General features: G+C 53.2%; 1 protein-coding gene across 1 annotated transcript in view; it reads left to right on the forward strand.

The window, feature by feature from the left end:
• ABCC3 (ATP binding cassette subfamily C member 3) overlaps nucleotides 1-24,280 on the forward strand; it is a 46,427-nt gene that overhangs the window by 17,377 nt on the left and 4,770 nt on the right. The window contains exons 7-30 of the mRNA XM_079133514.1: nucleotides 205-336; nucleotides 1,438-1,629; nucleotides 4,639-4,816; nucleotides 4,908-5,069; nucleotides 5,573-5,665; nucleotides 7,060-7,263; nucleotides 7,384-7,530; nucleotides 7,910-7,997; nucleotides 8,275-8,341; nucleotides 8,559-8,685; nucleotides 8,766-8,942; nucleotides 10,882-11,049; nucleotides 11,341-11,530; nucleotides 12,435-12,546; nucleotides 12,658-12,796; nucleotides 12,899-13,106; nucleotides 13,293-13,603; nucleotides 14,083-14,282; nucleotides 14,399-14,525; nucleotides 15,877-15,978; nucleotides 19,197-19,343; nucleotides 19,512-19,670; nucleotides 20,208-20,374; nucleotides 24,001-24,195. Coding sequence (XP_078989640.1) covers nucleotides 205-336; nucleotides 1,438-1,629; nucleotides 4,639-4,816; nucleotides 4,908-5,069; nucleotides 5,573-5,665; nucleotides 7,060-7,263; nucleotides 7,384-7,530; nucleotides 7,910-7,997; nucleotides 8,275-8,341; nucleotides 8,559-8,685; nucleotides 8,766-8,942; nucleotides 10,882-11,049; nucleotides 11,341-11,530; nucleotides 12,435-12,546; nucleotides 12,658-12,796; nucleotides 12,899-13,106; nucleotides 13,293-13,603; nucleotides 14,083-14,282; nucleotides 14,399-14,525; nucleotides 15,877-15,978; nucleotides 19,197-19,343; nucleotides 19,512-19,670; nucleotides 20,208-20,374; nucleotides 24,001-24,195 — 3,792 coding nt within the window. The remainder of the gene's footprint in view (nucleotides 1-204; nucleotides 337-1,437; nucleotides 1,630-4,638; nucleotides 4,817-4,907; nucleotides 5,070-5,572; nucleotides 5,666-7,059; nucleotides 7,264-7,383; nucleotides 7,531-7,909; nucleotides 7,998-8,274; nucleotides 8,342-8,558; nucleotides 8,686-8,765; nucleotides 8,943-10,881; nucleotides 11,050-11,340; nucleotides 11,531-12,434; nucleotides 12,547-12,657; nucleotides 12,797-12,898; nucleotides 13,107-13,292; nucleotides 13,604-14,082; nucleotides 14,283-14,398; nucleotides 14,526-15,876; nucleotides 15,979-19,196; nucleotides 19,344-19,511; nucleotides 19,671-20,207; nucleotides 20,375-24,000; nucleotides 24,196-24,280) is intronic.

The raw sequence follows: 24,280 nt of genomic DNA on the forward strand, positions 1-24,280 counted from the left end.
GGCAGAGTGGGAACTCGAGAGGGAGGCGGCAGCAACCTGCAGCCTCGCTGTGGGAATGGAAGAGACGCCTTCCCTGGTGGAAGCACTGGAGGAAGCCCCCTGTTCTGGAGATCCTGGGGCCGTGGAGACAATTGCCCCCAGCTCCAGGCAGCTAAATCCTAACCCTGTGTGAGGCTGTCTACGTGCCCCCACCTCCCTGCCCAGGATGGCCATCCTCGGCTACCGGCGTCCCCTGGTGGATCAGGACCTCTGGTCCCTGAATAAGGAGGACTGCTCCCACATGGTGGTGCAGCGGCTGCTCAAGGAATGGAAGAGGCAGCAAAAGCGAGCAGCAGGGTGAGGCCCCTTGTCCCTGTGCCCTCTGTGTTCCCTCGCTCCCGTGCCCCACCCTCCTCCCAGGCTTCCTGCAGTGACGCAGGTAGACCTGGAGCAATCAGACACTGGGCAGGGAGAAGAGCAGCCCAGGGAACATCCCAGCAGGTTGTTTCAGGCACATGCCTAGGCTGGCGGGGGGGGGGGGGGGGGCTCTCCCCAACTCTGTCAAGGGCAAGAGAGAGGCTGACACTCTGGTAACACTCTGCCCTGGGCCTGATCTTTAGCATGGAGATGAGCTCATTTAATCTCTCGAAGCCCTACAAGGTAGAGTCTGTCACCCCCATGGTACAGAAGAGGACACTGAGGCACAGACACTTAATGTGGTACCCAAGGTCCACCAGCAGATGGTAGCAGAACTGGGGTCCCCACCCAGCTGTCCAGCCCAGAGGTGCTGCTCTTACAACTGCTCTACCCTGCCTGACGAGAGGCGATTCCAGGGACTTCCTTCAGAAGGGGAAGGAGGCAGGGCCTAGAAGAGAGGAAGCTCCAGCTGAGGGGGCTTTGCAGCCTTCCATCAAAGACCCGCAGACATTTCTCTGGCCAACTTTCCTGCAAAAAGAGCTAGGGCTCAGGGTCCTCCTTCCTCACCCACTTCTAAACCCGCCTCCCTCTCACCCACAACCAGAGGGCTTCAATGCTCACTGAGCCCAGAACCTCTGACGTTTACTAGGGACCTGGGCTGGGTTCACAGTACCTTGGCTCTGAGGGTGTGGAGTCTGTGAGGAGGCCCATGCCCCACACATGTCCGCCTGCTGCACCGCTCCCTGCTCCTCTACATCACCTCGGACCCTCCCTTTCAGCTGACCCGAGACGGCACTGCGAGCCATCCTGCCTGTTTCTCCCCTTCCATCTCAGCAGCCTCCCTGGGGGAGGCAAGGAGAGGGCCAGAGACCGGAAAGAGCTGGGCTGATCCTTAAGGAGCAGTCTGGCCACCCTGCCGAAACCCACTGGCACCTGCAGAGAGTCACCTGGGGAATTCGCCTGCTGTCTGTCCCTGTCCCTCCTCACTCCCATGAGGCCCAGGGCCCATTCCTAACCACTGCTCCTTCCTCCCCCAACCAGACCCAAGGCTACAGCGGCATTTGGGAAGAATGTCTCCGGTGAGGACCAGGTGCTGCTGGGGCACCGACCTAGGTCCCCAGAGGCCTCCTTCCTATGGGCCCTGCTGGCCACTTTTAGGTCCAGCCTCCTCATCAGCGCCTGCTACAAGTTGGTCCTGGACCTGCTGTCCTTCATCAACCCGAAGCTACTCAGGTCTCACCACACCCTCTTGCCGTGGCCCTTCCTTGGGGGGAGGGCTGGGCTGCTGGCTGCCCCCAAGGGCTGACCCAGGGGAAGGGACAATATATAGTGCAATTCAGTCCTCCAGCCAGGAACTGAGGAGTCGGCATCTCCTGTGTGAAGTTTGGCAAGTGACACTGTCTTGACAGCTGTTTCCCACCCTCCTTCCACTTGTATTTGTTGGGTACATTCTGTGGACCAGGCACTGTGGTGGATTCGTTTATAGACTCTCTTTAAGCCTCTCCAACAAAATAAAGTAATACCAGCACCTCCCAGCCTCTCCTGTTGGGAGGTGCTGGTATTACTTTATTTCTTTATTGTTGGTACTAGAGAGTGAACCCAGAGGTCCTCTATCACAGAGCCACACCTCCAGCCCTTAAAAAGATTTTTTTTTTTAATTTGAGACAAGGGCTCACCAAATTGCTGAGGCCAGCCTCAAACTTGTAATCCTCCTGCTTCAGCCTCCCTCCCAAATTGCTGGGATTATAGGTACGTACCACCACCCCTGCTCTGTATTCCCGTTTTCTTTTTTAAAATGAGAAAGAAGATATCCAGAGGAATGAAGTGACTTGGCCAAAGGCAAGCAGGTGGTAAAAAGAGTCCGACTTTGGTTCAGGGCTCTGAATTCCATCCAGCTCAAATACTCTTTCTGCTACTCACATTGGTCACATGAGGCTTGGACTAGGAGGCGCTCTCAAATGCCAGGTCGGGTGGAGCGCCTCCTCACACCTTTGCCCCGCCATGTGTGCCTTATTCATTCCACAAAAACATTTTGAGCCCCCAGGGTTCCAGAATGGCGCACGACACTAGGGAGGCAGAGAGAATAAGTTAGGGTCTTGAGGATCTTAGGGGAGAGCCCACCACAGTTCAATAAGAATACAGCAGGAAGAGGGGCACCAGGAATCTGAAAAGCCCCAAGAAGGGCAAGGGGGTCAGCCTGGGATGGCAGGGGACACTTGCCAGCTCAGAAGGTTAATCCCGCTTAGAGGAAGGAGTGGGTGAAATAGAAGTCACAAAGAGCTGAACCGGCATGACTCGGGAATTCTAGACCTGGAGGAAAGGGTACGGGAGGGAGTGTCAGGGAAGCAGGAAGAGAGCTAAGGCTCGCCTCCAAAGCCAGGAAGCCAGGGAGGGGCCTTTGGGAGGGATGTAGGGCAGGGTGGCCAAGTGGAAGTGGACCAGCCAGGTGCCCGGGGAGTCCAGGCCAGGCATGAGATCAGGATTCAGAAGCTAATCCGGAGATGGGTGTGTGTGCCAGGGAGCGGAGTCGAGGGCAGCCTGGGTTCCGGCCTAGGTATCCAGAGGGGGTGGCTCTTTCCCTGAACGGTGAGCTCAGAGGAAGGAGGAGGCCAGGAAGGGGGCAAGAGAGGGAATTGGGCCCTGGCGACGCTGGGCCAGCGTTGCCGGTGGGCCCTCCAAAGGGACATTCCCAGCTGGCTGGAGATCACAACAGCAGAGCCATAGCAGGAGGGGAGCCCAAGCTCCCACATGGGGCGCTCAGCTCCCCTGGAGAGCCCATGAGCGGGAGAGGGCAGCGGGCCCCAGCGGAACCCTAGGAATCCTGGCAGGTACAGAGAGTGCTGCACGGATTCCAGGGGCCAGAGCTGGAAGCTGGAACAAGGAGAACACACAGAGAGGGCTCCCTGGGGAAGCAGCAGCCTCCAGTGCCGATAGTTGACTTGACCCCGTAGAGGGCAACGTGGCATTGATTGGTGACCTTCACAAGAGCAGAGGCTGGGTCAGAGGGGAAGGGCCTGAGAGCAGTGTGAACTGCCTGCCATGGGAACAGGGATGTGAAACTCCAGAAACTTGCCCGAGAGAGAGAGCTGTGGTTTGCTGCCCTAACATATTTCCACAGACCGAAAGGCTTGAAACAACGGAAATTCATTCCCTCAGTTCTGGAGACCAGAAGTCCAAAATCAAAGTGTCACCAGGGCTGGGTTTTTTCCCCACAGAGGTTCTGAATGAGAATCCGCCTAATCTGACCATAACTTAACTTGATGACAAATGCTAAGACCCCGTGTCCAAATGAGGTCACATTCGTAGGTACCAGAGGGCAGAACCTGAACTTACCTTTTTACAGACACAGCTCTACCCACAACAGAAGGGGAGGTCTGGCTCTGAGGATGGCTGGAGGCCTCTGTGGGGCCCAGGGGAGGTTTGTCCTGGCAAGAAGAGATGTGGTCAGGTCAATGAGTGAAGGCACAGAGCTGACAGGGGAGGTGAAGATACTGAAGATCTTGGGACAGAGGGCATGTTCCTGCAGAGGTGGGCGGGCTCCAAAGCTCAGGGAGGCAGGATCTGGCTTGGAGAGCTGCCTTTTCTGAGGCAGGAGCAAAGACTGAGTGCAGGTGTTCAGAGGGCAGTTTGTGGACGACAGGAAGCTCTGTGGGTGACTGAAATGGGAAGGCAGGGAACAGAAAAGAGGGGCAGGAATGGGCACCGTGAAGCACACCTGTAATCCCAGCGGCTCAGGAGGCTCAGACAGGAGGATCGCAAGTTCAAAGTCAGCCTCAGCAACTTAGTGAGGCTCTAAAAACTCAGCGAGACCCTGTCTCTAAATAAAATAGAAAAAAGGGGTGGGGGCTAGGGCTGTAGCTCAGTGGCAGAGTGTTCACCTAGCACATTTGAGGCACTGGGTTTGATCCTCAGCACCACAAAAAAATAAATAAAAGCATGCTGTCCATCTACAACTACAAAAATATATATATTTGTAAAAGGGGTGGGGAAGTGGTTTAGTGGTTATGTGTCCTTGTGTGACACAAGGGCTGTCTGACCAGGTCCATCTGGGACAGGGAAGGAGATGAAGGCTTTAGGGAGCAAGGATGGCAGTCATGGGCTTCACACTCCTGGGATGACCACACCCTGGTCCAGAGCTGGCAACCCCCACCCACAAGGTTTCACAGGCAGGGGCCACAGGGGAAGCAGAGGACAGCGACCGGGGAGCAGACCCTCCCTCATGTCTCTCCCCTCCTCTGGCAGCATCCTGATTCAGTTTATTTCAAACCCTGCCGCCCCAGCCTGGTGGGGCTTCCTGCTGGCTGGGCTGATGTTCACGACCTCCATGATACAGACACTGATTGTAAATCAGTATCACCACGGCGTCTTTGTGTACGGCTTGCAGCTCCGAACAGCGATCATCGGTCTCATCTACAGAAAGGTAAGCCAGATTGGGGTGCAGGAAGAGGCCAGGCCTGCACAGCTTGGGAGAGGCTCACAGGCCTAGTCCATCCCTTGCTGTCCATCTGCAGGCGCTGGTCATCACCAATTCAGTCAAACACCAGTCCACTGTGGGAGAAATGGTCAACCTAATGTCAGTGGACGCCCAGCGCTTCATGGATGTTGCCCCCTTCATCAACATGATCTGGTCAACGCCCCTGCAGATCATCCTGACAATCTACTTCCTCTGGCAGGTGATTCTTGAGCCCTGACCTTTACCCTCTTCCTCTGACCTGGCTGCAGAAGGGACAAGAGAGGCCCAGTCTGGGCTGGTGGCACAGCTGTGTCAAGCACATGAGAGCTTCCCTAAGTACTGGGGAGACTTTGGAGCTGCTTGTGTCTGCAACTGTGCCTCTTCAGCCTGGGCTGTGATCCTTCCCCCAGAAACCAGGGCTGGGGGTCTCAGAGGCAGGTGGGTGTGGCTCTGGCAGCGATGGTCTATCTGTCTGTCTGTTTTAGCCTTCCCGTGTGTATGGACGGCGTTCTAGGCCTGCTCTTGCCTACCTGTTGTCACTGTCTGATGACTGACTGCTTCCGCCAATGTCATGCTCATTCTGGCTTTCTGTCTGTCTGACTGACTCAAGTTTTGCTTCCTGCCCATCGTGTTTCAGGTTAGCAAGTTTCTGTCTGTTGGGTTCTGTCTGCAGACTTTTGCTCTCTGTCCATCGGTCTCATTGACCCACCTGTTCCTCCTCAGATGCTGGGTCCCTCTTCCCTGGCTGGAGTGGCTCTCCTGATCTTGCTGATTCCAATTAATGGAATGGTAGCCATGAAGATGCGGTCCTACCAGGTGGGTGCTGTAGGATTTGCGCTGCTCCTGCCTGGAGCCTCTGACCAGGAACCAGGGGAGGGTGTTCACAAGCCTGGGTTCCTTCGCTCCCCTGTTACCAATGACTCACAAGCCATTGGCACAAGCCCTAGGTCCTGCCACCTGTGCCGCCCTGAGAAGGTGTTGGGAACTTTCTTATTTCACCTAAAGAGATGAGGGCAGGCTGGAGTGAGGCAGGGCTGGGACTCGAACCTGGGCCTTCTGTTCTAATGAGAACTTTTCCCAAGATGTTGCGCCAAGCACAGACAGCCATTTAATCCACTTGTAAACATTTACTGATGTCCTGGGTAGCTTTCCACTGCACGTAGAATAAATAACAAGACAAGACCACCCAGCATGCTCCCTCCTACCTTGCAAGCCCTCAACCCTGTAGTATGGCCAGGTTTCACCCTGGCGGGCCTAAGTACCAAGCTCTGTGTGCCTCTGGGCCACCACACACTCTTCCCTCTTCCTGGAACACTCTTCACCCCTCCTCGCATCTCCATTCCCTCCTTTCCCTTCAATTCTCAGCATAAAGGTCGCTTCCTCCAGAAGCCCACCCTGATCACTGTCTAAGTTCCCCTGCCCCCACCCTGTTATTATCTCCCAGCTTTTTTTTTTTGTACCTGGGATTGAACTCAGGGCACTCGACCACTGAACCACATCCTCAGCGCTATTTTGTATTTTATTTAGAGACAGGATCTCACTGAGTTGCCTAGCGCCTCACTTTTGCAGAGGCTGGCTTCGAACTTGCAGTCCTCCTGCCTCAGCCTCCCCAGCCACTGGAATGACAGGCTCGTGCCACACTCCCTGTACTCACAGCATCCTTTTATTTCCCTTCAGATTACACATGATGATTTATAATGGAGCATTTATTCCAGTAATTCTTGCTATGTGCCTCCCCACCCGACTCCCAGCTAGATGATGGTCGGACCTTGTCTGAATTGTTCATCACGATATCCTCCATCTGGCACATAATAGGTGCTCAATAAACAGGGACTGAATGGATAAATTTATTTGGTGTCCCAACTTGGTGACCCTTGGTCTGAAAGAGAGAAATAAGCAATCCATATTCTTAGGAAGCTCCTGGCCTAACTGGGGGCACATATGAATGTGTGGATGGTTATGGGGGAGAAAAGGAAAATGCAACCTCTAGAAATGCAGGGCAGGGAGTCGTAGAGCAGTCTGGGAAGCCCATGATGGCGGCCTGAGGGTAGCGCTGGGAGAAGGGGAGGGCTGGGCAATCCAGGCCAGGCAGGAGGTGGGAGAAGGCAAGGCGGCTGTGCTGGATAAGGATGTCAGGAAGGCGTGAGCCCCATGGGAAGGAGGCCTGGGAAGGGGAGGGAACGTACCACTGCCCTCGTCTCTCTGCACAGGTGCAGCAAATGAAGTTCAAGGACTCGCGCATCAAGCTGATGAGTGAGATCCTGGGTGGCATCAAGGTGCTGAAGCTGTATGCCTGGGAGCCCAGCTTCTTGGGGCTGGTGGAAGGCATCAGGCAGAGTGAGCTCCGGCTGCTACGCAAGGGAACCTACCTCCAAGCCATATCCAACTTCATCTGGGTCTGCACCCCCTTCCTGGTGAGGATTCCCCCTGGGGCCGGGCTCCCGCCTCCTGCTTAGCCAGCCTGGGTCTCAGGGTCCCCCTGGTGACTGGGACCCAGCAGACTCCACTTTGACACTTGCTCCTACTCTGCACAGGTGACCCTGATTACCCTCGGGGTGTTTGTGTGCGTGGACAAGAACAACGTGCTGGACGCCGAGAAGGCCTTCGTGTCCGTGTCCTTGTTCGATGTCTTAAGGATGCCCCTCAGCATGCTGTCCCACTTAATCAGCAACCTCACCCAGGTAACCCCCGGCAAGGTTGGGGGTTTCCCTGGAGTCAGGACAGGTTGTTGAGGTCAGGGAAGAGTCACTTAGGGTCAGGAAATAATCAAGGAACGTTCCTGTAGTCAGGGCAGGACCATTTGTCCTTACAAAGAGTTGTCGAGGATGCCTGCGGTTCATAAGGTCCTTTGGAGTCCCAGGAGATGGAGTGCGATCTCTGGAAACCTGAGTTCTGGAGACAGCCTCCTCTGGCCAACCTGGGCCTTTCCTTTGGGCAGTAGGAACCATGGAACTAGGTTGTGGGAGGGGCGGGTCTAGTTCAGGAAGTAGAGACTGAGCCGGGGTAGGAGGGGCGGAAGGTGGGAGAAGCAACCTCTAGGGCTGACTCAGCCTCCTGCAGGCCAATGTGTCTCTGAAACGGATCCAGCATTTCCTGAACCAAGATGAACTTGACTTCCAGTGTGTGGAGAGAAAGACCATCTCCCCAGGTCCAGACATCACCTACCAGGGCTGCCCTCGCACCAGCCCTTGTTCTTTGTTCCACGCTTTCTAATCCTCCTTTTCTTCTTCCTCTTTGCACACCTGCTTTCTACAGCCCCGATCCCCCGTCTTCTGGGTCCTTTGCTCCTCTTCCCCGCAGGGCTCCCCATTCCTCCTGCCCTTCCTCCAGGGATTCCAGGCTTCCTCCCCGTCCTCGCCCCCAGGCCTCCCTGCCTCTTCCTCGTTCCCTGGGCTCCCTGACCCTGTACACCTTTGTTCTCCCAGGCTATGCCATCACCATACACAATGGCACCTTCACCTGGGCCCAGGACCTGCCCCCTACCCTGCACAGGTACCAGCTTCTCCCACTCTCTTCTCAACCTTCCTAAGCGGGAGGAAGGTTAGATCAATAGCAGTACCCTCTTTCCTCTCTTTCTGTGACGGGGAATGCAGAAAAAAGCCTCTGCTCGCCAGGGTGGTATCTGGAAGGGAGGAGGGCTTGGGTCTGCAGGCAGCAGGCTGGGATTCAAAGCTGAACCCTACCTCTGACTGGGGCTTCTTCCTCCCAGCCTAAACATCCAAATCCTGAAAGGGGCACTAGTGGCCGTGGTGGGGCCGGTGGGCTGTGGGAAGTCCTCCCTGGTGTCTGCCCTGCTGGGCGAGATGGAGAAGCTGGAAGGCAAAGTGTCTGTGAAGGTGAGAGGGATGGGGCTCCTTTGAAGGGCATGAGGCTCGACCAGGCCTTGGGCAAACCTGAGGCAAACTTCTCTGGCCAGGGCTCTGTGGCCTACATGCCCCAGCAGGCATGGATCCAGAACTGCACGCTTCAGGAAAATGTGCTGTTTGGCCAGACCATGGATCCTAAGCGCTACCAACAGGCTCTGGAGACCTGTGCTCTGCTAGCAGACCTGGAGGTCCTGCCTGGTGGGGACCAGACAGAGATCGGAGAGAAGGTACAGGGTCCCCTCCCGTCCCTGAGGAGCCAGCACATAAAGCTGCCCTCCTCAGCCCAACCCAGGTCCAGGTATTCATTCCTTCATTTACACATTTATGTAATATCACCTCCAACCCTGTGCCAGGCCCTGGGGAAACACATCTCCTACTGGTGCAGCCAACTCATGAGCAGGTAGGGGTGGCAGACCACCCTGGGGCCAGGCTGAAGTCCTGTGCAGGGTACAGGAAGGGGACTAAAGGAGAGTCTGCATAAAGAAGAGCATCTCTGGGCTGGGGATGTAGCTCAGTTGGTAGAGTGCTTGCCTTGCAGGCCGGAGGCCCTGGGTTCAATCCCCAGCACCGCAAAAAAAAAAAAAAAAAAAAAAAAGAGCATCACTTCTGAGTTTAATCTTGGCAACTGAGAAAGAGGTTGTCATTCATCTGTTTGTTCATTTTTCATTCATTCATCAGATTTTTATTAAGTACCTACTATATGTCAAACAGTGTTATACAGTAGTGGACGCACCAGGCTAAAATCTTTACCTTCATATACTTTATATTCTAGTGGGGAAAGAGACAACAAGCAAGATAAGTCTGTATAATATATTAGATAATGCTAAAGGGGAAAAAATGAAGCAAATAAAGCAAGGTAAGACTATGTACAGGTTTGAATTATTGACTGAGGTTAGGAAATAGAGGTTGGGTATAGGGCAAGGCAGAACCTGGAAGACTGTAGTTAAGATTTTGGCCTTTGGGCTGGGGAGATAGCTCAGTTGGTAGGGTGCTTGCCTTGTAAGCACAAGGCCCTGGGTTCGATCCCCAGCACCACAAAAAAAAAAAAAAAAAAAAAGGTTTTGGCCTTTAAAAAACATGAGACAATGTGTAACAAATTAGAAAAAAATTTTAAAAATTAAAAAAAAAAAAGAGACAGTAAGGTACACACGCCTGTAATTCCAGGAATTGGGAAGGCTAAGGCAGGAAGATTGCAAGTTCAAGGCCAGCCTGGCAATTTGGTGAGATCTTGTCTCAAAATAAAAAATAAAAAGGGCAAGCTGGGTGCCATGGTGCACACCTGCAATCCCAGCAACTCAGGAGGCTCAGGCAGGAGGATCAAAAGTTGGAGGCCAGCCTCAGCAACTTCGTGAGGCCCTAAGCAACTTAGTGAGACCTTGTCACAAAATTTAAAAAAGAAAAAAACTGGAGATGTGGCTTTTGACCCCCTGAGTTCAATCCCCAGTACCAAAATAAATATATAAATAAAAAGGGCTGGGGATGTGTCTCAAAGGTAGAGTGCCCTTGAGTTCCATCCCCAGTACCACAAAACAAAGGACATTGGCCTAAGTTTTGTTTTTCTGTTTTCTTTTGTTTGTTTTTAATTGTCGTCAAGGACCCCTAACATAAAATGTGCCACTGTAACGTTTTCTGAGGTGCAGTTCAGTCACATCAAGTGCATTCTCACTGTTAGGCAATCATCTCCAGGACCCTTTCCTCTTGCCCCACTGGATATCTGTCCCCTTGATTGCTAACTCCCCCGTCCCTTCTCCCCCAACCCCTGGCAACTACCGTTCTTCCACTGCTAGGCATTGGACTACTCTAGGTAAGTCACATGAGGAAGTCACACGGAATCTTTGCGTGACTGGCTCATTTCACGGAGCATCAGGTCCTCCCGGTCCATCCTTCCTGTAGCATGTCAGTGTTTCCTTCCTTCTTGAGGCTGAATGATAGCGTGGTGTGTGGATGGACCTTGTGTGTTTCCATTCATCTGCTGAAAGACACTTGGTTTGGGCAGGGTCACCTAGAGAAGCTGGTAAAGCGAAAAAGAGGACTCTGAGACCACCACCCCTTCTTCGGTGGCTATACAGTTTCACAAAGACAGCCGGAAACTATGTGAAATGTTCCCCTGGGCCTGTCTGATCCCCTTCCATCCTGCACCCACCTCCCAACACCTCTTCCTTCCAGGGCATCAACCTGTCTGGGGGTCAGCGGCAGCGAGTCAGTTTGGCCCGGGCTGTTTACAGCAACGCTGATATTTTTCTGCTGGATGATCCATTGTCAGCGGTGGACTCCCACGTGGCCAGACATATCTTTGACCACGTGATTGGGCCGAAAGGTGTGCTGGCAGGCAAGGTGAGGCCACAGGAGGCTAAGGGAGCTCAGGTAAGATCGGGGCCCAAGAGAGAACGGGTGAGACCTGGAGGTATGGAACCCAAGAAGCAGGAGTGTGGGTTGAGCAGCTGAGGAAACCCCTGGGGATGTGCACCCCAGCACTGAGTAAGCTGAAGAAAACACGGGGGGAGGCCTGGAGGTGCCCATCCATGCTCCCTGGACAGCTCATCCCGGTGTCACCGGGATGCGTGTTACCGTGCCAGGGCAAGTGCCGTGGGCAGAGGGGCTGAAAGCTGGCTGCCTTCTCTGCAGACTCGCTTGCTGGTGACACATGGCATCAGCTTCCTGCCCCAGACGGACTTCATCATCGTCCTGGCTGACGGGCAGGTGTCTGAGATGGGCCCCTACTCAGCCCTCCTGCAACACGATGGCTCTTTTGCCAACTTCCTCCGCAACTATGCACCAGATGAGCCTCAGGAGCACCTGGAGGACAGCAGGATTGGTATCTGCCGTTCCTGGCCCTCCTGATTCCTGCGCCCTCCCGGCATCTCCTGGTCTGGGGTCTCCAAGCCTCTCTGGTCTGGCCCACTGTTGGACCATAGAGGTTCTGGGAAACCTGGGCCACCTGTGTTGCGCATCTCCAGAGGGAAAGTGAATGGGATGCAGCCAAGTCTGGCCTGCCCTCCTCCCTAACTATGGGACCTTGGATCAGCAGCTCAGATCTCAGAACCTCAGTAGTCCCACCTGCCATAAGGGCATGTGGACTCAGGTCCTAAATATGTGGCAAATCTGTTTTTGGGAGAAGTTGTTTAGCAAATATGCAAGTGCTTGGTAGACATTCAAGAGTTACTGAATTGTGTCCAGGCAATGAGAGATAGCAGTCAATGGCAGGGGCAAAAATCCCTGTCCTCACGGCAGCTACTACAGTCCTTGGGCTGGCACCATGCCCCGCCCCCCACCTTGTCACCCAGCTGGCTCACAGGCCCCTTTCTGGGCTTTCCTGCATACTGCCATATGTACAACCAACCTGTCTAAAGCATTCACCCAGTGCTATGTCCCTTGCTAATCCCTAGACACACATTCTTTCCTTTAACCCTCGCAGTGACGCCATGAGCCAAGTACCACTATGATGATCCCTTTCCCATGCCTGCCTAAGGTTTCGCTTCAAGGAAGTGGAATTTAAGCTCAGTCAGCCTGACTCCAGAGCTCGAGTTCCTTACCCTTATATTTGAGTCCCCTTCTCCATAGTCTCTGGAGGGAAGTTTTCCTTGTTGGCTAACCCAGGTCTTTCTGGTTGTCCTCCTGAACCCTCTTGGCCTTCCTTCTGCTTGTCCATCCAGGGTTAGGGGACACAAGGACTGCAGCCTGAGCAGCCAACCTCTGTGATTTCCTCCCACCCTCTGCAGTCTTGGAACAAACAGACGAGGAGGAGCTTCTGATAGACGACACTCTCAGCAATCACACAGGCCTGACAGAGAGTGAGCCGGTCACGTACGAGGTCCAAAGGCAGTTTGTGAGGTGAGTTCCCAGCCCCCCAAAGGCTGCAGCTGGACTCCCACGCCTTGCACTCTGGGCCTCTGTCCTGGGGGTGTCCGAGACCTCGCCGGGTCTGACCAGCTGCCTCCACAGACAGCTGAGCGCAATGTCTTCAGAAGGGGAGAGCCAGAGTCGGATCGTGCCCTGGAGACACCTGAGTCAATCAGAGAAAGTAGCAGAAGCGAAGAAGACTGGGATGCTCATCCAGGAGGAGAAGGCGGAGACTGGCAAAGTGAGTAGGGTGGACCAGAAGGACTGGAGAGGATGAACTGGCTGCCTGCAGTCCCAGAGTTCGTGGGATCCTGTCCTCAACTGCGGTGGGCTCTCCCTGCAGGTGAGGCTCAGAGTGTTCTGGGATTATGCCAAGGCCGTGGGGCTCTGGACCTCGCTTGTTATCTGTGTCCTCTATGTGGGCCAAAGTGCAGCTGCCATTGGGGCTGACATGTGGCTCAGTGCCTGGACCAGCGACGCCATGGTGGAAGGCAGACAGAACAACACCTCCCTGCGGCTGGGCATCTATGCTACCCTGGGAATTCTGCAAGGTGAACCTGTGGACCTGCCCGAAGGGGCTCCTGGATCCCTTCCTCTCCTATGGCACTCAGGCTCCCCAAACCATACCCCTGCCTCAGAGCCCCCCTAACCCACCCAACTGTCCTTGTCCCTGAATTGGCCCTTCCGTGCCCACCAGGCCTCCCAGGTGAGTGAGCTGCCCTCGCCTCCCCCCACAGGGCTCCTGGTGATGCTGTCAGCCTTCACAATGGCCATGGGCGGTGTCCATGCTGCAAGCCTTCTGCACAAGGCGCTGCTGTACAACAAGATGCACTCTCCCCAGTCCTTCTTTGACACCACACCCTCAGGCCGTATCCTCAATCGCTTCTCCAAGGACATCAACGTCATGGATGAGATTCTGGCCCCCTCCATCCTCCTGTTGCTCAGAACCTTCTGCACCTCCCTGTCCATGCTCATAATCATCACGGTCACCACCCCGCTCTTCCTTGTGGTCATCCTTCCTCTGGCTGTGCTCTACATATTCACGCAGGTACTGGAGGGTGGGAGGGGCGCACGTATGAGTGTGTACCACCATGTCAGGCTATTGGCTGTATTTTGGCAAAACACTATGGCTGGGAGTGGTGGTGCACACCTACTATAATCCCAGCCACTGGGGAGGCTGAGGCAGGAGGATCCACAAGTTCGAGGCCAGCCTCAGCAACTCAGCGATGCCCCAAGCAACTTAGCGAGACCCTGTCTCAAAATTAAAAATTTAAAGATCTGGGGATGTAGCTTAGTGGCAAAGTACCTCCAGGTTCAATCCCCAATGCCAAAATGATAAAGAATGAAAGAAGGACCCTAAATCTCCAAGCAGGGGTGACAGGAAAAGGCAGCAAGATCTCATGGGCAAAGGGGGGCCAGCTGGTTGACTAGCAGCCCAAGAAAACACGGATGGGTTCAGAGGACGAACAGAACTGAGTGGGGGGCGTCCGCACCCTGGCCCCAAGCTCTTCCCCCATTCCCCATCAGCGCTTCTATGTGGCCACCTCCCGGCAACTGAGGCGGCTGGAATCCATCAACCGCTCGCCCATCTATTCCCACTTTTCGGAGACAGTGAGTGGCACCAGTGTCATCCGGGCCTACAGGCGCAGCCACGACTTCCAGGTCCTCAGCAATACGAAGGTGGACACCAACCAGAAGAGTAGCTACATCTACATCGTCTCCAACCGGTCAGAAGCCTCCTCTTCTGCCCCCTCCTCCAGGCACCTCCACAGGCCCTGTTGTCCCGGCCTCCTGAGCCTTTCCCGCACTGTGTCCCTATTTCCTCCCTCTCTGGTCCTCACAGGTGGCTAAGCATCCGAGTGGAGTTCGTGGGGAACTGCGTGGTGTTCTTTGCGGCGCTGTTCGCGGTGATTGGGAGAAGCAGCCTGAACCCTGGGCTGGTGGGCCTTTCTGTGTCCTACGCCCTACAGGTATGGAAAGGCCAGGGCCCCAGGGTGGGACCGCCACTGGGCAAAGGCCATACAAATGTCACAAGCACCTCCAGAGTGCCCACTCTCTCCTCAATAAGGGGACAGCCGCAGGTTCTACCCTCAAGGCCTGTGAGCTCACAGGTGTAAAGAGACTCCCCTCAGCAGGGTGCTGAAATGCAGGCTGAGTGGGCCTTTGTGGAAGCAGAAACAAAACGCAGGGGCCCAGAGGAGCCCAGAAGAGTGGTCTGCCCTGGGGTGTTGGAGAAATGATCGTGGAACTTGGCCCCCAACTCAGGGAAGTGCAGACACACCACACCTCATGTTCCTGTGCCTGCGGAGAAAGCAGTCAGCCCCGGGTATCCACGGGCTCTGCATCCAGAGATTCAACCAAGTGCAGGTGGAAAATACGAAAAAGAAAAACCAAAGCAAGGCTTGCATTTGCCACGTCCCAAATACTCCGCTGAATTCGTATGAATGAAGTGATAGGCAGGCATTTTATTAGGTTTTATAAATAATCTAGAGATGACTTAACGTTTACAGGAAGGATGTGAGTAGGTTGCATACAAGTATGACATCATTTTACATAAAGGACTTGAACATTCGTGGATTTTGGTATCTTTAGGGGATTCTGGAACCAATTCTCTGGTGATGCTGAGGGATGACTATACACAGATCAGACAGATCAGGTGACTGAAGCCTGCGCTGGAGGTCAAGCAGGTCGTCCTGACACCAGCCTGTGTGGTCAGAGTTATGTAACTGCAAGTGGAATTTTTGTAAAGCAGATCACATGGTCAATGCCTCAGGTGGCTCCAATCCTGAATGCATTGGTAAACAAAAGGCAAAGGAGACCGGGCAGTCTTCTCGAACATTAACGAAGGAGACAGGGCAGTCTTCTCCAACATTAACGTGCGTGTGCATTATCTGGAGATCTTGTTAAATGTACATCCTGATTCACTGGGTCGGGGATGGAGCTCGGGATTTGGCATTTCTAGCAGGGACTCCTTGGTACACAAAACGTGGTCTCTGGACTGGCTGCATCCACATCTTCCCGGAGCTTGTCAGGAATGAGGACACTCAGGTCCCACCCCAGACCTAGTGGATCAGAAGCTGCATTTTAACAAGATTCTCTGGGAAGTCTTATACATATTAAAGTTTAAGAAACACTGAGGTGACCCTTGGCTAAATCTGCATTGTCACTGCCTGAGGCACAGTCCTGATAAGAGCCCCCGTGGACACAGCTGGGTCATAGGATAGGATTCCATTGATAGGAGCATGAGCCAGGGCTGAACTCTCCCCAGAGCCATTGCTGGGTGGGACAGGGGCCCTCCTCCAACCCGGTCCCTTTGGCCAGGTGACATCAGTTCTGAACTGGATGATCCGTGCGATGTCAGATTTGGAGTCTAATATTGTGGCGGTGGAGAGGGTCATGGAGTACTCCAGGACAGAGATGGAGGTGAGTGCTAGGTGACCCGTCATCCCTGAACATCCAGGCCAGATGTTTAGATGGCTCTTCATTCATTCGTTCGTCCATCCAACCCTCACAGGTCACCAGCCAAGGGGCTATGCTAGGAGCTTGAGGACTCAGAGTGGACCAAGACAGAGTCTAACCCACACTGGGGGTGGGACATGTGTCAGGGCTCTTTAGTGAACAAGAGCTCTCGGATGGGACACCCAAGAGGACAGACAGGGCAGCTCCTTTAGCTAGGGTGATCCGAGAGGGAACTGAGATTTGAAAGTCAAGAAGGTTTTGACAGACCAGGTAAGATGGTAGAGCAGGACAGAGGGAAGGTGACCATTCTGGCCAGAGACTGGCCTGGTCAAAGGAGCAGAGGTGGGGCAGCGTCCTTCGATAGGGAAAAGGAGTTGTTCTCTACCATGGGGGAGGGGATCTGGACTTTTCTCCACTGTCCCCGGCCATGGTCACACATCAGACCTCCTGCCTGGAAGCAGTTCCATCTCTGGCTCCTGGTGTCAAGCACTTTACTTTTAGACACCCTCCTGGCTTATATGCTCCAAGCCCCGCATGTCTGCACTGGGATCCCAATTCTATGACCCACATTTGTCCCTCTGGCCATCATCTCCTCGGGCGTCTCCTTCCTTCCTGGCTAGCCCAGAGTCTACACTCCACCAACACCACTGCTCTCAACTCCCTTCTCTGTCTCTCTTTTGTGCTCACCTACAACCTCCACCCGGCTGAGCCCACCTGTCATTTCTGCACTGAGTAGCTGAAACACAGCTGGAGAAAAATCACTGCTTGTTCTTCATATAATCATACTCCTCTGCTGGATATGCCTGCTTTGCTTCCTCAAGAAGCACACACTCCCACTTGCAGAAAGACCTCTTTCTGACAATCTATCCTCAAAACACTTCTCCTCCCCGGGCTCAGCTGCCGACCTCGCCTGACACTTCCGTGAGAAACAGGTTAGTGAATTCCCTCTGCCTTCCTGCCTCCAGGACTTTAAACCTACCATGCTTCCTCCACCACCTTCTGACTTTCTCTTTGAGCAGACATTACCCATTCCTGTTTCAAAGTCCAGCCCTTCTGCTTCTTCCCAGGGCTGGTGGAGGCCTGGACTTCCTCAGTTGTACCTCTGTCTCTTATCCATCAGTCTTGCTCCCTCTGTTGGAAGAGTCCCATTCCTGTGCAAAAACGTCCTGTCCCTCTTCATTACATACACACACACACACACACACACACTCCCTTTCCCTGCATCCTGCTATCCTAGTTCTCTGCCCTCTGTTGTGGTGAAGCTCAATTTTTATTTTGTTTCTCAAAATACTGGACATGGAACCCAGGGCCTCACGCATGCTAGGCAAGCACTTGACCGCAGAGCTACATCCCCAGTCCTTGTGAAACTTGTTTTAAACAGTGGTCTGTATGCTGGGGATATAGCTCAGTTGATAGAGTGCTTGCCTTGCAAGCACAAGGCCCTGGGTTCAATCCCCAGCAGCACCAAAAAAAAAAAAAATTTACCCTGGAACTCACCTTCTTCCCGTGGTCTATTTTCTGGCCCTATCACTCCATCAAAATGGCTCACCCATGACCTCCCTCCATCCTATCTAGGAGACAGTTTTCTGTTCTCATCTGATTCAATCTCAGCAACATCCAGATGCAACAAGCTGCCCTTCTTGGTCCTGGGCCCTGAGTTGTGTGACCCGAGGTCCCACCCCACACCACCCATTCCTGCCAGCCTGGTCTCTGACCTAGCCCTGCCTTCCGTAGGGGTTGATCCCACTCTCCCCTTGGGATCTTCACATCTCCCTCTTTACATCCAGCAGTCCAGCTTGCCCTGTGCACGCACATGATCTGTCCCTGTATACTATACTGCTGCCTGGTCTTTTCTTTGATATCTCCACGACAGCCTTCTGAACTTGCTCCTCTGCCTTTTGACCTCTGACCATACAGCTTCCATGCCACCAAGGAAGGCCAGTTTCATGGGTGTGTGGTCTGAGCTGTCAATCAAGCCCTCATTATTGGGGGCCCATGCTTAGAAGCACTAAGTTTGGTTTAATATGCTGCTGTCATTATCTCAACATTCTTTTTTTGTATAGAAACCAGGGATGCTTTACCACTGAGCACATCCCCAGCCCTATTTTTTTTTTTTTTTTTTTTTTTTTTTTTTTTTTTTTTTGAGACAAGGTCTCACTAAGTTGCTCAGGATCTTGCTAAATTGCTGAGGCTGGCCTCCAACTTGTGATCCTCCTACCTCAGCCTTCTGGGTCATTGGGATTACAGGCATGTACCTCTGTCCCTGGCTTGACATTGTAAATATTTTTTTAAAAAATGAGAGGCCCTACAATCATTTCACAGTGGGCCTCTCAAACTATGTATCCAGTCCTGTCTCAAAACCACCACCATCTTATACTGAGTCAGTCTATTCTCCTTCCAGCTGCCAGAGAGCTCCTTTATTGCTCTGAGCACAGCCCTCTAATACCTTTGCATCTTACTCAGGGTTAAAAAGTACTACATCCTGACAGTAGCCTGCCAGGCTCTAACTGATGGGGCCACCCACTGCCTCAGCCTGCAACCTCTCACCTTTGACTGTGTGTTCTAGAATACACCAGGAGGCATCTGCACTTGCTGTTCCCTCTGTCTGCCCCACAGCCCACTTGTCATGTTCCCTGACCTCCTTCAGTCTTTACTAACTGCCCTTCCTCCACGATGCCCCCCTGACCACCCTGAGCAGAGCAGCACTCCTTGCATTATAAAAACAGGCATTTTTATCCTTCGTAGGCTCTGGTGCTAGCATGTAAGCCTCTTGGAGGCAAGGACTTGGTCTCTTTGGGGACACCATGTGTCCCTACTGCCTGGCACAAGGACACCACTTAATAATAATGAATGGATAAAGGTGTAGAAGGGAAGTGGTAGGGCAGGCAGGGAGGGCACCTCAGGAACGTGAGTCCTGAGGCCAATGGGACCGGAAGGTGGCTCTGCAGAGAGTTAAGTCAGAGGGAGGGTCGGATGCAGATGGGGCTGGATGGCAGAGCGCTGGCCTAGTGTGCATGAGGGTTCCATCTGCTGCGCCACAAAAAAGAAAAAGAAAAAAATGTCAGCGGGATAAAGGAGTCCCTGGCCCTCCCCAGAGACCACAGTGGGTGAGGGCCGAGGGGCCTTGGTGGGGAGGGCGTGGTGGGGAAGAGGTGCCACCACCGCGTATGCCGTCCCGCCAGGCCCCCTGGGTGGTGGAGGGCAGCCGCCCTCCCGAAGGCTGGCCTCTGCACGGGGAGGTGGAGTTCCGGAACTATTCTGTGCGGTACCGCCCGGGCCTGGAGCTGGCGCTGAAGAACCTGAGTCTGCGCGTGCGCGGAGGCGAGAAGGTACTTGAGGGCCCAGTGGGCCGGGCTGTGCTTGTGCCTGGGGAGTCCGTTACTGCCCTTGAGGGAGGACCTGTCCCTGAGCGGGCAGGTGCTCTGGTCGGACATCTGCACGGCGGCCGGGGAGACCCGGAGATGCCCCCTGACCTCTTAGCATTCCCATCCCTGCAGGTGGGCATCGTAGGCCGCACTGGGGCTGGCAAATCGTCCATGACCCTCGCCCTGTTCCGAATCGTGGAGGCAGCAGAGGGCGAAATCCTCATCGACGGCCTCAACGTGGCAAACATCGGCCTCCATGACCTGCGTTCTCAGCTGACCATCATCCCGCAGGTAGGGGCTGGCCGTGGGGTGGCCCCACCCCCGTCCTGGAGCCTGAGGACCCAGAATGGAGGTTGGTAGGAGAGAGGGAGCAGAGTCACCGTGGAGCCACCCAGACACAGATCTGAAAGGGTCAGGCCTCCCCTGACCCAGTCAAGCCTTGCCTTTGACCTCCTGGGTCAGCAAATCCAGAAGGACCCCAGGAACCCCCAAACACCCCATCCCTCAGCTGTTCCATCTGGGTGCACAGCTCGGAATGACATTTCACTTTTTCTGGTTTCTCTGGTATTTTTTTCTGCCAACTGGACACTTTGCAGTCGGATTAGTGACTGTCCCTGCTTTAGCCGAGGACTTAGTGAGTGGCAAAGCTGAGGTTTTATCACTCCTACAGGCAATTTTTGATCTCCTTGGCGGTTGTCTCCCTCCTGGAGGGCTGGGGAGGGAATGGGAACGTCGCCACCTAATTCCCTCCCTTTACTCTGCACCTGGGGCCCTGGGCTCTTCATGGGTCCTGAGCCGCTTCTCTCTAAGACCTTCTTGTATCCTCAGGACCCCATTCTGTTCTCGGGAACCCTACGTATGAACCTGGACCCCTTCAGTCGTTACTCAGAGGAGGACATTTGGAAGGCCCTGGAGCTGGCCCACTTGCATAAGTTTGTGAGTGCTCAGCCGGCGGGCCTGGACTTCCCGTGCACCGAGGGCGGGGAGAATCTCAGGTAAGAGTGGGGAATGGACAGGTGGGGAACCCTGTGGGTGCTGGAAGGTCTGCCATCAGGCTAGTCCCCACTCCCCTCCCTGCTCCTAATCTCAATCAAGGTCACATAGGAACATTATTTTGTACTGAGCATGTTCTGTGCACCAGGCACTGGGATACTACCTCATACAAGCCCCACAAGGTCTACTTTACAGGGGAGGAAAAGGCTCAGAGACGGTAAGGGGTTTGGCCAAAATTGCACAGCTGGGAAAAGATAAGCTTGGCATTTGAACCAGCTCTCAGAGATTCCAAAACCCTCATGGATCATGTCATACAGGTTGTCATGCTAAGCTTGGGCTGGGAAAGAACAGACCCTGTGGAGCAGGTAAGAGGAAACCTCCAATGCTTTAAGAAAGTCGTCGATATTTTGCAGAATGAATGTGGTCAGTTCAGGAGTACATAAAATGAGCTCTCCTGGCCCCTTGATTTCCCCCCTCCAGAACCCCTGGTTTTATGTCTCCAGCCACCAGTCTGTGCATTAGGGAGGACCAGAAATCACTTCTTACCAAGTGTAAAGACTTGATACCCAGACTTGTGTCTTTTTGTGTGATTTGTTTGTTTATTTCTTTGTTTGATTTGTGGGATGAAACCCAGGGCCTTAAGCATGCCAAGCAAACACTACCAGCCCCAGCTGTGCCATTTTGGTCAAGTTTCTTAACCTCTCTGTGCCTTCTTTCCCTTCACTCTAAAATAGGAATAATAGCCAGGCATGGTGGCACATGCCTGTAATCCCCACTGCTTAGGAGACTAAGGCAGGAGGATTGCAAGTTCAAGGCCAGTCTGGGTAACTTAGACCCTGTCTCAAAAAAATAAAAAGGGCTGGGGATGTAGCTTAGTGGTAGAGTATCCCGGGTTCATCCCCAACAATCAAAAAAAAAAAAAAATGCCCGGGAGACAGTAGTTCATACTTCTGAGCACTGTGCTACCCAATGAAAGCATGAAAGTACAATGTGAGTCAAATATATGTAACAAATTTTTTGTCTATCTGGGTGTGCTGGTGCATGCCTATAATCCCAGTTAAGGTGGGAGGATTGAAAGTTTAAAGCCAACCTGGACAATTTAGTGATAACCCTGTCTTAAAAATTAAAAGGGCTGGGCATATAGCTCAGTGGTAGAGGCCCTGCCTTTCATGTGTGAGGCCCTGTGTTCAATTTCCCGCATGAAAACAAGTGTTTTCTAGTAGTCACATTTTTTTAAAAAGGGCTGGGCTGGACACGGTGACACACACCTATAATCCCAATGATTCGGGTGGTTAAGGCAGGAGGATCACCCAGTTCAGCCTCAGCAATTTAGTGAGACATTGTTTCAAAATAAAAACTTAAAAAGAGCTGGGGATGTAGCTCAGTTATAAAGCACCCCTGGGTTCAATCCCCAGTACCAATAAAATAAATAAAAATAAAATAATAAAAAAGGACTGGGCAAGGTGGCATATAGTCAGTCCCTGTACTTGGGAGACTGAGGCAGGAGGATCTCTTGAGCCCAGGAGTTGAAGACCAGCCTGGGCAACATATCAAGACCCTGTCTCTTAAAGAAATAAATAAACAAAAAAACCAAAACAGGGAAAATAAACCAGTGAAATAAATGTTAATATTTTAACTAGCCCAGTGTATCTAAAATAGTATCATTTCAACCTGTCATCAACACATCAAAGTTATAAGGGATATTCTTTATCTTTTCTTTTTTCTTTCCTTTTTTTTTTTTTTGGCAGTACTAAGGATTGAACCGAGTCACTCTACCACTGAGCTACATACCTAGACCTTTTTTTTTTTTGGAGATAGGATCTCACCAAGTTGACTGAGGTTCTGGCTAAATTGCTGAGGCTGGCCTTGAACTTGTGCTCCTCCTGCCTCAGCCTCCCGAATTGCATGCGTCACAGTAGCCTGGCAATATTTTGCATTTTTCCATGCAAATTTGAAATCCTGTATTTTACTCTTCCTTATAGCACCTCTGGGTTTCCACTAGCCACAGTTAAAGTGCTCAGGAGCCACATAGTGGCTACCCCGGGGCAGAGCACTCTCAGGGTCATTGTGGTGCAATGAAAAGCACTTGGCTGGGGGCACTGTTCCTCTCCCTGCTGCCCCTGTCCCCTCTCCCTCCTCCTTTTATTTTATTTTTTTAATTTTATTGTGTGTGTGGTGCTGGAGGGGCAAGAACCCAGGCCCTCGCACAGGCTAGACACGCCTCTGTCACTGAACTATGCCCCCGTCCCTTTATTTTCATTTTTATTTTCAGTCTGAGCTCGTATACTCTCCCCAGACCTCAGAAATGAAAACATCTACGTTTGCTCAGCTTTAACAGTGTTCAAAGTCCTTTGGCCTCCACTCTCTTGTTTAATCTTTCCTGCAGTCCTATGGGCCGGAAATATGCTCCCCAGAATGAAATTATTTGCCCAAAGCTGCTTGGCTAGCCAGGGGCAAGGCAGGGACTCGGGGAAGTGCAGTTCTGGTTTTCTTTGTTTTTTTGTCCCAAGTCCTTCCTTGCTGCATTACAGCCACCACCCCTGCCCCGCGGCCCTTTAGGACCAATGTGCACCTTCACTGAATTTCACTTACAAAACCCACCCACGCCCTGACCCCACACTGTCCCTGGGTCTGTTTTCCTACCCCGTTGGCTGCTAGCTCTGCCCCCCTTCACACCCCCTCCCAACCCCCCAGTTCTGCCCTGAGCCCCCCCCTACCCTCCTCACACCAGGATGGGAAACAGAAATCAGTTCCCCTCCTCCCTCACTGAGCTGTGGACAGTTGAAGTATAACCTGTACTCTGTGCCAAGCCCACCATAAATCAGCCCAGAGTCCTATCTGGCAGCCCGTTTTGCTGCCAAAACCTTCATTAGTTGCGGGACTGGGCCAGGGAGAGAGGCTGGCCTTCACTCTGGCTGTGGTGACTCACCCCTCTGGGAAGGGCTGAGGTATTTGTCCTTGGGTGTGGGGGTGCTGTGGCCTCTGTGGTTGGGAACACAGCCTTGCTTTGTCTACTGGCCCTGGCTTCCAAAGCAGGAGGTTGAAGGTATGCATTGGCTGCCGCTCCTGGCCCCCAGCAAACAAACACCTAGAGTCTCCAGATCTTTCCCCAAAGGCCCTACCCCTTGCCTGTCTCCAAAATGGAGCCCTGGTCTATATTGCCCATGGGAGTGGGAGATGAATACTTGAATGGTACTCTAGTAAACTCAACAATATGCATATTGTGACTTATATGCAAACATCTAAGAAGAAAAAAACAAGCATGTTCTTACTAAGGTGTAAATGGTTGATAGAGTAGAGCAGAGAATTATCGTGGCCCTCATTGAGGAGTGAGGATAGGGTAGAAAAGACAGAAAGAGGAGGACTGAGAGTACCAAAAATGGACTAGAGATCTCACAGTGATGTTAGCACTGGCTCTGTCTACTCCCAAGGGCACTCATTGTCCCAGCGGTGTCCAGACCCCCTATTCTATTCCCCAGGAGGGCTAGACTGGTAGAAATGGGAGAGATTAGATAGAAAGCCTTTCCTGGGCTGCGGAGAAGGAGTAGAGACAGAAACAGGTCTGGGAGCAAGACCCCATGCCGGCTGCGGGTACCCAGCTGGAAATGCTTGCCTTCCCTCTCCCCAGCACTGGCCAGAGGCAGCTTGTGTGCCTGGCCCGAGCCCTACTCCGCAAGAGCCGCATCCTGGTGCTGGATGAGGCCACGGCTGCCGTTGACCTGGAGACCGATGACCTTATCCAGGCCACCATCCGCACCCAGTTTGACACGTGCACCGTGCTGACCATCGCACACCGGCTCAACACGATCATGGACTATAGCAGGTGATGCAAGGAAACCTAAGCAGCAGGGAGCTGGGGGAGGGGCAGGCTAGGGAATCTGGGCATGGCAGAGCTCCTGGGACTGGGG

This window comes from Sciurus vulgaris (assembly GCF_902686455.1).
Source record: "Sciurus vulgaris genome assembly, chromosome: 3".
Lineage (NCBI taxonomy): Eukaryota > Metazoa > Chordata > Mammalia > Rodentia > Sciuridae > Sciurus > Sciurus vulgaris.